The sequence below is a fragment of the Pipistrellus hanaki genome (genome assembly GCF_964339955.1).
Source record: "Pipistrellus hanaki genome assembly, chromosome: 1".
NCBI lineage: Eukaryota > Metazoa > Chordata > Mammalia > Chiroptera > Vespertilionidae > Pipistrellus > Pipistrellus hanaki.
In genome coordinates, this window is record NC_140503.1 from 209,394,582 (window position 1) to 209,406,819 (window position 12,238).

Sequence of the window (12,238 nt, forward strand, 5' to 3'; positions counted from 1 at the left end):
CACCATGACTAGGAGGGTTATCTCAAGAATGCAAGGTTGGTTCAGCATTCAGAAACCAATCAATATATTTCCCATATCAAACTGAAGAGGGAGAGCACGGAATCATTTTAGTAGATGCAGAACAAGCATTTCCACATCCATTCAGGATGAAGGCCCTCAGCGTGTTAGAGACAGAAGGAACAGCCTCAACTCGACAAGGAACATGGGCACAGCTGACACTACCATCAAACCTCCTGAGGAGAGGGGGATGTTTTCCTAAGGTCAGGAACAAAACTGTTTTTGAATCTTCTAAAGTCTCTATCACAACCCCACACAAAACTAACGAGAGCAGCCAGGGATAAGAAAACCCAAACCCAAAGACGATCTCTACAACAAACAGGTAACGACAAGGTAAGCCCACCGACCGGAAAATACAAGGGGCAGAGGGCATGACATCAGCATGGACCACTGGCCACACGAGACTCCCAAAAGAACCACCAAGGACTCATAGGGCTCTACCTGGTTTGGCTCAGAGGATAGAGCATTGGCCTGAGGACTAAAGGTCCAGGGTTCGATTCTGGTCAAGGGCACACACCTACCTTGCAGGCTCGGCAACCAATCAATATGTCTCTCTCGCATCAATGTTTCTCTCATTGTCTCTCACCGCCCCTTCAACTCCTTCTAAAAATCTCTGGGAAATATCCTCAGGAGAGGAGGATCAATCAGTCAGTAAAAGAACTCACTAGGAAGCTCAGAGGGCCAGGTTTAGAAGGGCAGCTGAAATCAGGAGGAGCTCCGCACACTTTAGCCCACACTAACTGTCCACAACTGTCTTTCAGGACAAAGTCTCACACTAAGAAACTTGTAGAAATCAAAACCCAAACTGAGTACCACAGACCATCAAGAGAAAAGAAGAAAAGGGGGGAAAGATCGGGAGAAAAGCACTGGAGGGGAACAGACCAGATTTCATTAAATCAGCTGCCATTTTTCAGCACTTCACAAACACAAGACAAGAGGGCGCTCTAGAGCCATGACTTTGGAAAAACTTTCCTGCGCAGCGCTCCTCCAGGAAAACTGATTTCATGTAAAAACAAACAAAAAATAGCATGCTCACACCATACAAAAATTATTATACAAAAAAGGGCAGAATCACATCCCTACAGACAACAAAAGCACACAAGATCATACGTCCACAAAACAATGAAAATGATAATCTACTATTTCATAACAAGGTAGAGAAAGGCATACATAACGAACGTGAAAAACACATTTAACATTTAAGATAATTAGAAAAATAAATAAATAAAAATTATTTTTTAAATTATTTGCTAAACAAAAAGGTAGAGAAAAACAAAAATTTTTTAAAAATCAAGGAAGTGAAAGGGATAAAAAGGATTTGAGAAAAAGTGACAATTAGAGAAGACAAACCAAGAAAATCCAATATGTACGTAACAAAAGCAAAGCAACAGAATAGATACTAAACACCAATTCAAGAAATTATAGCTAAAATAGCATTGGCCAGTATCGCTGAGGTTAGAGCATCAGCCCTTACACTGAAGGGTTGTGGGTTGGATTCCTGGTCAAGGGCAAGTACCTGGGCTTCAGGTGTGATCCCTGTTTCCAGTCGGGGCTTGGCAGGAGGTAACCAATCCTGCCTGGCTGTGGGCTCGATCCCCAGCAGGGGACATGCAGGAGGCAGCTGATGGATGTGGATGAATTGATGTTTCTCTCTCCCTCTCCTGCCCTCTCTCTCTAAAAATCAATAAAAACATATTTTCTTAAAGAGAGATTAATAGTGAAGAGGGTGGGTGACTGGTAAATCTCCGTTTATACCTGTGAGGTAGTTATAAAGGTGTTTACCTTAAAACCATGCGTGAGATATGTCATTTGTTCTATGCCATCTATCTATGTTATACTTTACAAAAACAGTTAAAATTTGTTTCTAAATTTAGATTTCTTTCTTCCTTTCTTTTTGTGGAATGACATTCTTAAAATTTCCTTTACCTCTGATTAGAAGACAATATGCAAGTAACTATATTACATTATTCTTTTCTTATCTAATTCGTAAGAAATGTCACTGGACTCCATTCAGAATCCCTGTCAAAACCTTACTTACTACCACTGGACCTCAAGAGGGAGGTTTGAGCTGGTAAGTTAAATGTCTCTAGACATCAGTGAGATATGACTCTGGTGAGTGTCAGTCCACCTCTAAGAACACCATGGGACGGATAGGCAAACAGCAAACAAATGCCAGAGACCTAACGGAAACCAAGACCTGATGTTGGTCACTCAGAAGCAGACCATCCACTAGAACCCACAGAGGTCACATTAGCAGATGCTGCAGTGACCCTGGGCTCCATCTTTGCACAACTAACCATTCTTTGCTCATATTCTCACTTGCACCCAATAAATCCATCATTTTCCCTCTGGCTTTCTTTTGGAATTTTTCTGTTTCTCACTTATTTACAATAAGCAGTAAGGAATGGTGGGTAAGAAACATTGGTCTGGCTGAAATGAGTTCAGGCAAAATCAATGTGCTATCTACAACCATTATTTCTACTTAGTTTAATTCACACAGGGTCTGAGAAGCCACATAAAGAGTCATGTGGCCCAGCCAGTGTGGCTCAGTGGTTAAGTGTTGACCTATGAACCAGGAGGTTACTGTTTGATTCCAGGTTAGGATACATGCCCAGGATGCAGGCTCGATCCCCAGTGTGGGGCATACAAGAGACAGCCAATCAATAATTCTCTCTCATCACTGATTTTTCTCTCTCCCTCTCCCTTCTTCCCTGAAATCTCTCCCTCCCTCCTTTTCTCCCTCCCTCCCTCTCTCTCTCCCTCTCCCCCCTCTCTCTCTATATATATATATTTATACACACACACACACACACACACACACACATACTGAATGGCCAGATTATTATATCTCTGAAGGCATAACAATCTGGCCACTCAGTGTGTGTGTGTGTGTGTGTGTGTGTGTGTGTGTGTGTGTTAGAGGCCTGGTGCATTAATTCATGCATGGGTGGTGTCTGGCCAGCCTGGCCAGGGGGAGGGAACATGGGGTGGTTGGCTGGCCTGCCTGTTGGTAGAACTCCTGGTCAAGGGGACAATTTGCATATTAGCCTTTATTATATAGGATATACACTGAGTGGCCAGATTATTATGCGTTCAGTGTGTGTGTGTGTGTGTGTGTGTGTAAAAGTCATTTGCCTGAAAAATAAGTCTCATTGGCTCATAAAAGAGGAGCCCCCTCAACATTCAAGACGTTTTCAGGCTTACAGTCTATTTTCCACTAAAACACATTAATTTTCAAAAAACTCCATTCTATATATGACATGTATTTCAGGAAATGTTTCCTGGGAAATGACAGATGTGCAGAGCCACGAGGTACTCACTCATGTTCAAGGCAGCCATTCCCCCTTGCGGGGCGGCCGGGTAGACGCTCGGAGCGTTGGTGGTCATGAAGTCCGCAATCTGCTGCAATGCCAGCAGGCCGGTGGGGTTTTTCCCCTTCTTAAACTGCTCCTGGATCATCGACTCCAACTCTTCACAGAAAGCCTGGTAACGGCAAATCCCACAGTGAGACGCCACTGCCTTTGTTGCTTGAGAAGGCAAGGGTAACTTTCACGCAGACTGAGCTGCTGCTTGTTTCCTTCCAGTCCTAGGAAGGTGGACGGATCCTCTCATATACAAATACTTGAGGTAAAAAAACGGTACATTCTTTCTGGAAGGAATTTAACAATATGAACGCTTAACAATGTGAGCAGGCGTCCGGTTCCTAGGAACCCTTTCTTAGGAAATACCTAGGGATGTGATCAAGAGTCATCTGTAAGGATGTTCCCCGCAGCAGCACTGACAGAGGCAAACAGGTGAATCCACAGGTGAAGCTGCAGAAGACTAAAAACCCATGGACCCACCTGACCGGCAGTCACCAGCCTCTCGGACCTCGCGGACCACAGACGGCGACCGCTGCAGCTGACAATGGAATGCTATGTGCTTTCAACGTGAAAGACCACGTAAATGGCATAAATGTACTCTTGATATGTATTGGAGTTAAAAGGTTTTAAAGAGCCGAAACCGGTTTGGCTCAGTAAATAGAGCGTCGGCCTGTGGACTGAAAGGTCCCAGGTTCGATTCCAGTCAAAGGCATGTGCCTTGGTTGCAGGCACATCCCCAGGAGGGGGTGTGCAAGAGGCAGCTGATTGATGATTCTCTCTTACCAATGTTTCTAACTCTCTATCCTTCTCTCTTCCTCTCTGTAAAAAATTAATAAAAAATATTTTTAAATGGTTATAAAGAACACACATGCATCTTTTATAAGAGCAGATGCATATGTAAACACAGAAAGACTAAAATACATCAAAATGCTCATTGTAATTCTGTGACAGAATCGTTAGTAATTTTCATGTTCTACTTTACGCTTCTCAGTATTTTCTTCATAATACATATTTAAAATTAATCTTAAAAAGAAACCCTAAAATACTCATCCTTTATTTTAAAAAATCCTAAATTAGGCAGAAAGGTTAATAAGTTGAGTTGATGGAAATTTTAACATGAAATCACTATTGAAATACACATAATTTATAATTTCCCAAAAAACTATTAAAATTTTTCATATATCCTATAAAGAAATATCTTCAAATAATTATAAATGACATTTAATGTGAAAGTCTGAGTTCACTGGTCACCCAGGCCTGATTATAAGCACTCCAAGGGCCGCTGTGCGGTTCTATGTGAACCTTACTTCTAGTCTGTCGCTTGAGCACAGGAGATGGATGGCGAAGGGACAGACTAAGTAGGCCTGGCACTTGAGGGAAGCAAACGAAAGAAACGCCGTGGCATTAATTCAGTGCCATAAAAGAATGCCAAGAGCCAGGAGCCCTTCCGACCAGCCATGCTACCTAATGCCATCCATCACCTTCCGCCGTAGTGAAGGAGGGAGGGGGGAGCTGCAGGGTCTTTGACTGCAAGGAAAAGCTGTGTCACTGACACACGGTTCTGGGCTACCTCTGATGGCCGTGAAGACGGCAGGGATCCAGACAGACATGCCCAGCAGTAGGCAAGGAGACACTCAGACAGATGGCCCACTAACCCTCAGAGCATGCTGGGCACAGGGCATGCAAAAGCTAAATTAAACAGATCCCTGCCCTCAGGGGCTCTCCATCTGAAAAACCAATCTATTCCCATGGCTTTCAAATCCACGTACAGCTCTAAGGGAAGCTCAATTCAACATACACTAAACATGCACTACACACACTACACTCTGCGCCAGGACGCCATGCTGCACTGCGTACCTGTGCAGGGACGTGACTGTCTGCACAGAGCCTGACACTCCGTCCCTAGGGATTTGTTGCTTTTATGTAGGAGCACTGTTCAAGCCAAGAGTCTAGATGTGGCACTGATTCCTTTTCCTTCTCACCTCTTCCTCTTATTGATCCCACATTCAAAACAAAACTCACACGAGTCTCCCCTCCCCCCCTCTCCACCAGCACCCTTACCCAGCCGCCCTCCCTCTTGCCGGGAAGACGCTGTCGCCCTTGCCCACAGGAGGCACGCTCTGGCCTACCCCAGAACCAGGCTGTTCTGGAAAAGCTGAGTCGCCTCTTCCCTGTCTGCAGCCCTCCAGTAACTGCTGTGCTCTGAGAGCTTCCCCAGCCTCCAGGGACCACTCCCTCCCCCCTCTCCAACCTGCTGTAGTTTCCGGTCAGGACACTGTCCTTCCCGCCCTCCTCTGCTCACACACACTGGAGCCCCAATGCCCTGGTCCTGGGAATGCGCCTCCCCGGGCCCCCTGCACAGCAGCCAGCTCCTTCCCCTGGCTGAGTTCAGATTCACCTTCCTTCCTCAGACAGGCTTCAATAAGAGGAAGAGGAAGAAGAGGGAGAAGGAAAAAGATAAAAAATATGGACAATAAAATGGCAACAAATAAACATCTATCAACAACTGAATCTAAATGTCAAAATAAATGAACAATGAACAAAATAAACTAATGAATAAAACAGAACCAGCCAGAGGCATGGCAACATGGAACAGAACAGCAGCGGTGAGAATCGCTAACGGGTCGCCTAGGACCATCGGAAAACACAGACATTTACATTACAATTCATAACAGTAGCAAAATTACATTATAAAGTAGCAACGAAAATAATTTTATGGCTGTAAAAAATACATGAGGAACTGTATTAAAGGGTCATGGCATTAGAAAGGTTGAGAACCACTGACATAAGAGATAATAAACATTAATAAAAAATTCAGTGACTATCTGCCAATGGTATGCCATAATATTAAGGTGACCAGACGTCCCGCTTTTTAACAATTTGTTCCGCGTCCCACGCGTTTTTAAAAAGTCCCAACTTTGGGAAAGATTCTTTTAAATCCCTTGGACTTTTTAAAAATGCCGCGGGATGTGGGGTAAACTGTTAAAAATCGGGACTGTCCCACCAAAAGCGGGACATCTGGTCCCCTTATACAAGATGAAGATAGTAACGTGAGAACAGACCCGCAGAATGCGGCACACAGGGAGCAGCGTCCCCAGGAGGAAAGACGAGACAGCTCCTTTGCCGAGAGACCCAAACAGAAGACACTTTGGTGGGTGTGACTGTGGTTCAAAAGCTGACCAATCAGTAAACCAGGCACTGCCGAGGCCTGCCACGTGCCCGGCACCCGGCTAGGTATTGTGGAGGAAACAGCAATTTTATAAGGTGCCAATAAATAAAGATTCTGAGAAGCAGGGAGAGTAAAAGGGAGAATAAACACCTGCTACCCTTTAGGACACGGAAGATTTCCCCACTGCCTGGTAACTTGAACTAAAAGGAATTCTTTCAACAGCAAACACACTATACATAGAAGCACTGATTTCCTGTGTGCAGACCACGTGACCATGACACACAGCGGTCAGAGGGCAGCACTGGGGAAGGGAGAGATGCAGGAGGAGAAGCCGCTCTTACCGGGCTCTGTAGGATCATGGACACTCTCTTCTTCTGCTCCATCATGTTGAAGTCCTGGCGAAGGTCAGGTGCCATGTTCCTCTCCCGCAGGTACTCCGGGTTATTCTCATCCACCCTGTCGAAGTACCTCTCTTTGTGAGGGGCTGTGGTCGGGGGTGGTGAGGTCACCACTGCAGCCTGAGTGTCACCATTCATGGTAGAATCTTCTAGGTTCCTACGGAATAAAAATGAAAGAAGTATTGTTTCTGAATCAGCATTTCACAACGAGCACACCCGCCTGACAAGCACATCTGCAGCGTGAGGACCTCGCCGCCGGCCCGGAGCCATGACGTGGAGGCTTCTTTGTGGCCCTGGCCGACCAGCCCTCTGCCCTGCACCAGCCAGCGGCCTTTCTCGTCCTTGCCTCGTTCTTCAGCAGACAACAGACACTTAACAAAGCTGCTATGTCTTCTCCCAACCTGAAGGACCGGACAGTACAAACTTGACAGGACAGTTTAAAGCCAGGACATTGTCCCACAACCATTCTTTTCTGGAGAAATTGATTTATGTTATTTTTCTAAGAAAGTTTCAGTAATGGTTTTTCAAGATTCCCTAATAGCTCAATAAGGGAGAAGCTGCTCACACATCTATGCACACAGGTAAGAAATGACCCTCTTCAGCACCTCCTTTTTGGTTCAATAGTAGGTATCAAAATGCCCTACTTCGTGAATAACCTAAAAAGTGCCCAAAGGCACAAACTTAAGTCTGCTAATATGTGCCTAGCACCAAGAAGGTACTTACTTTACATTCTTTTTAATCCCAATCTTTTATTTGAAACTAGAGGCCAGTGCATAAAATTCATGCATGAGTAGGGTCCCTAGCAGCTGCTGCTGCCTGCTGGGGCCTCCCTTCTAAACTAAAGATATGATAGAAATAACAGCAAGCTTGCCGAAACCGATTTGGCTCAGTGGATAGAGCGTCGTCTTGGGGACTGAAAGGTCCTGGGTTCGATTCCGGGCAAGGGCATGTACCTTGGTTGCGGGCATATCCCCAGTAGGGGGTGTGCAAGAGGCAGCTGATCGATGACTCTCTCATTGATGTTTCTGACTCTATCTCTCTCCCTTCCTCACTGTACAAAATCAATAAAATATATTATTAAAAAAAAAAAAAAAGAAAGAACAGCAAGCTTAAAGTGACAGTATTTCAAGGACTGAAGAAGCATGAAAATAACAGGAGACTAAAAGTCAACACAAAGTAAAAGAACTGATGACCTAAAATAAAATGTAGTCTTTAAAAGTACTGTTCTCTAAATGCTTCCTTTAAAATTTACTGTTTACTGTAACCTCGTTTGCTCCAAAACAACAACCCAAGAACAGAACAATAATGGTTGTCTGACATTTCTCTTAATGAAGTGAAGCTGAACATTCTGAGCCAATGATAAAATGTTTTATTTCTTTTTTGGGGGGGAAGACTAAAGGATATACAGTATATTAACTTCTCTATGAAGTTAGATGAGTCCCAAAATTAAGACATTTCATCAGTAAATAGGAACACAGAACATTTAAGAAGCAACTATAACTGCTTCCTGGTTTCCAGAGCTGACTGGAAGAAAAGAAACTTTGTAAAACCAACATGTTAAAGATAAGGCAGAGGCTGCTCCGTTTTTATTACGAATTGCTGTGTGAATGGGACAAGGTAGACTGCAAACCAGATATATATGTATTTCATTCCTTTAATAAGGAAGTCTATAAACTTCAATCAAAATACACATATTCTGAGTCCAATAATTAAAAATAAGCATTCCCGCCGAAACCGGTGTGGCTCAGTGGATAGAGCGTCGGCCTGCAGACTAAAAGGTCCCAGGTTCGATTCCGGTCAAGGGCATGTACATTGGTTGCGGGCACATCCCTGATAGGGGGTGTGCAGGAGGCAGCTGGTTGATGTTTCTCTCTCATCAACGTTTCTAGCTTTCTATCCATCTCCCTTCCTCTCTGTGGAAAATCAATAAAATATATTTAAATAAATTAATAAATAAGCATTCCCTGGCCAGGTGCTCGGTTGATGGGAGCATCTTCCCGTACACCAAAAGGCTTTGGGTTGGATTCCCAGTCAGAGCACATACACAAGTTGCAGGTTCCATCCCCAGTCGGGAGGCAACTGATCCATGTTTCTCTTTCGCGCTCTTTCTCCCTCCCCCCCTCTCTCTCAAATCAATTTTTAAAATTTTCTTCTAAAAATTCTTGGGCCCTAGCCGGTTTGGCTCAATGGATAGAACATCGGTCTGTGGACTGACAGGTCCCAGGTTCAAATCCAGTCATGGTCACATGCCCTGTTTGCAGACTCTATCCCCAGTAGGGAGCATGTAGGAGGCAGCTGATCAATTATTCTCTCTCATCATTGATGTTTCTATCTCTTCCTCTCCCTTCCTCTCTGAAATCAATTAAAAAAATATATATTTTTTTAAAATCCTCAGGTGAGGATTTAAAAAAAGAGTTTATCTCTGATAATCTCCTTTAGAAAAATAAATGAATAAATAAGTAAACAAACAATTCCATTTTTAAAATACAAAACCTATACTTGGTTTTCTGTCAGTTATGGCTTCAGGTTTCACTAACTTAATTTTAAGAGTGGGTTAAGACAGCAAATTTTTCCTAGGAAGAACTCTACAAGAAATTATTATTTAATCCAGTCTTTTTTTAATGAAAAAATAGATATAAAAACAATTCTCTACATATGGGGCCAGGTGGGCACTTGAAATATGGGGGGACTATTCTGTAAAGTACATGATTGTCTAACCACTATGTTGTACACCTCAAACTAATACAAAATAATTGCAAACTGTAATTGAGAAAGAAAGAAGGAAGGAAGGAAGGAAGGGGGGGGGGGGAGGAAAACCAACCCAGATTCAGGCTTTCAAAACAGGGTGAGGCAAAAGTAGGCTTACAGTTGTTTGTATGGAAAAATAATTCAATTAATAAATAATAATACAAAAATGAACTATGTGTTTTGAGTAATCACAACTTTAAACCTACATTTGCCCCACCCTAAGTTTCCCCACTTTGGGGTTCTTTTAATATCTGAGTAGGTTTATTTTTTTTATCTGGAAAAACAACAGATTCCATATCTGGCTTAGAACATTCTAATTAATAACTCTAAAAGAGCAACAGTTTTACTTTGTGCCATGCCAAATAACAAGATGAAATCCATCTGGAAATAAATGTTAAAAGTAGCTTTTTGTTTTGCAGGAAAAAATTCTGGAAACTTAATTTTTAAAATAGAAACAATCAGCCCCAGCCGGTGTGGCTCAGTGGATAGAGCGTCGGCCTGCAGAATGAAGGTCCCCGGTTCAATTCCGGTCAAGGGCACATGCCCAGGTTGTGGGCTCAATTCCCAGTGTGGAGCATGCAGGAGACAGCTGATCAATGCTTCTCTCTCATCATTGGTATTTCTATCTCTGTCTCCCTCTCCCTTTCTCTCTGAAATCAATAAAAATATTTTAAAAATAAAAATAAAATAGAAACAATCAATGTCTAATACACATGATTTAACATAAATATTAAAATCTCAATACCATATTATAAAACTAAAGATTGTTCATTATAACATATATGAGATTATAACATGTTTAAGTGAAATGTGTAAAATTTCCTATTCTATAATCTTATCAATATTATAATTATCACAGACAAGATTATATCATGGAAAGTAAGCTATTAAAGTTAAATAAATTGACTCAAGAAGCATATAAATTGCTATGATTTTACCTGTGTAAAATTTAAAGATGTCACAAATCTTAATGTGTTAATACTTAAATCAATGAACTCTCTGGGAACAATACTCTCAGACATCCACACCCAACATAACCCAAAAGTCTGGATGAGCCACGCCGAACAAGCCTGGCCTGCACGGGTGACACCTCCCGTTCAGCCTCCTGTTTCCGGCCTGCCCCCACCATTCCGATCTAGCTCCTTACCACCCACCTCCTGGGGGCGCAACAGCCTCCTAACCAGTTTCTCTGCCTCCAGGTCCTAACAACACCCACACCAGTCCTCTCCACAGCTAGCCAGAGAGAGGTTCAAAGTCATGCCACTCACTCCCTGCATAACCTGACAGCTAGTTTCAAACAAACTGTAAAAGGAAAAATACAGAATGGCATTTGGGCTCTGGACAGCATGGCTCAGTTGGTTGGAGCGGTGTACCAACCGAGGATATGCAAACAAATACTCCAAAGACTCGGGGCCACAACAGAAATGGACACACCAGCAGGGAGAGCACTCCAGCGGAGGGCGCAGAAAGAGCAGACAGAGGGTGCTATGGCTGAATGGCGTCTCCAGAAATTGATGAAGCTCAAACCCCCAGCACCTCAGAATGTGGCCTTCCCTGGAAAGAGCGCCGATTGCTGAGTTAGATGAGGCGTTACCACGGGATACTGGACAGATACAAGTACAGGGAGAACGCCACAGGAAGACCAGCTGAGCTGCGCCACAAGCCAAGGAACCCAAAGATGCCAGCCAATCAGCAGCAGCTGGGGCACGGCCTGGACCACACTCGCCCTCGGCCTCAGAATGAACCAACCCGAGACACCTTGACCTTGCACTCCAGGCTCCAGAACTGCCAGGCTAGTTTCTACTGTTTATGCCCCCAATTTGTAGTACAGTAAACCCTCGATTTTTCAAACTCCATTTAATGGACTTAGGATTTAATGGATAAATTTTCTGGTCCATATGTCATATGTGAAAATTAACACTCTGTTCATTTTATTTATTTTTAAATATATATTTTTATTGATTTTTTACAGAGGAAGGAAGAGGGATAGAGAGCTAGAAACATCGATGAGAGGAACATCGACCAGCTGCCTCCTGCACACCCCCTACTGGGGATGTGCCCGCAACCAAGGTACATGCCCTTGACCGGAATCGAACCTGGTACCTCTCAGTCCACAGGCCGATGCTCTATCCACTGAGCCAAACCAGTTTTGGCTACCCTGTTCATTTTAAAATGCTTTTAACCAACAATTTCTTATAATTAAATTAACAAGTTATATTTTGTTATTAATTCACTGTTGTTGGTGTGGTTTTTTTTTGTTTGTTTTTTTTTTTTTGGGGGGGTGGTTGTTAATCCTCACCCAAGGATTTTTTCCCACTGGTTTTTTTTTTTTTTTTACGCCAATTTCGTTTATTGACACTATTTTAAATGTTTGCTTATTGTCTAGCAAACACTATCAGGTTATCAGGTACTGGGCTAAAACAGAGGAAATTAAGCCTTTGATGGAATAGGTAGCCACCAAAAAAAAGGGGGGGGGGCGGGGCTATTGGTGTTAACCAGAAAAG

The 12,238-nt window shown here is 43.2% G+C and overlaps 1 protein-coding gene across 6 annotated transcripts in view; it reads right to left on the reverse strand.

Annotated features, from left to right (window-relative positions):
- Positions 1-12,238, reverse strand: part of ADD1 (adducin 1) — a 69,786-nt gene that overhangs the window by 25,388 nt on the left and 32,160 nt on the right. For all 6 annotated transcript variants that reach the window (XM_084906450.1, XM_084906449.1, XM_084906451.1 and 3 more), the window contains exons 2-3: positions 6,930-7,143; positions 3,378-3,540 (exon numbers count right to left, since the gene is read on the reverse strand). In XM_084906450.1, the coding sequence (XP_084762576.1) occupies positions 3,378-3,540; positions 6,930-7,124 (358 nt within the window). In that variant the 5' untranslated portion in view covers positions 7,125-7,143. The remainder of the gene's footprint in view (positions 1-3,377; positions 3,541-6,929; positions 7,144-12,238) is intronic.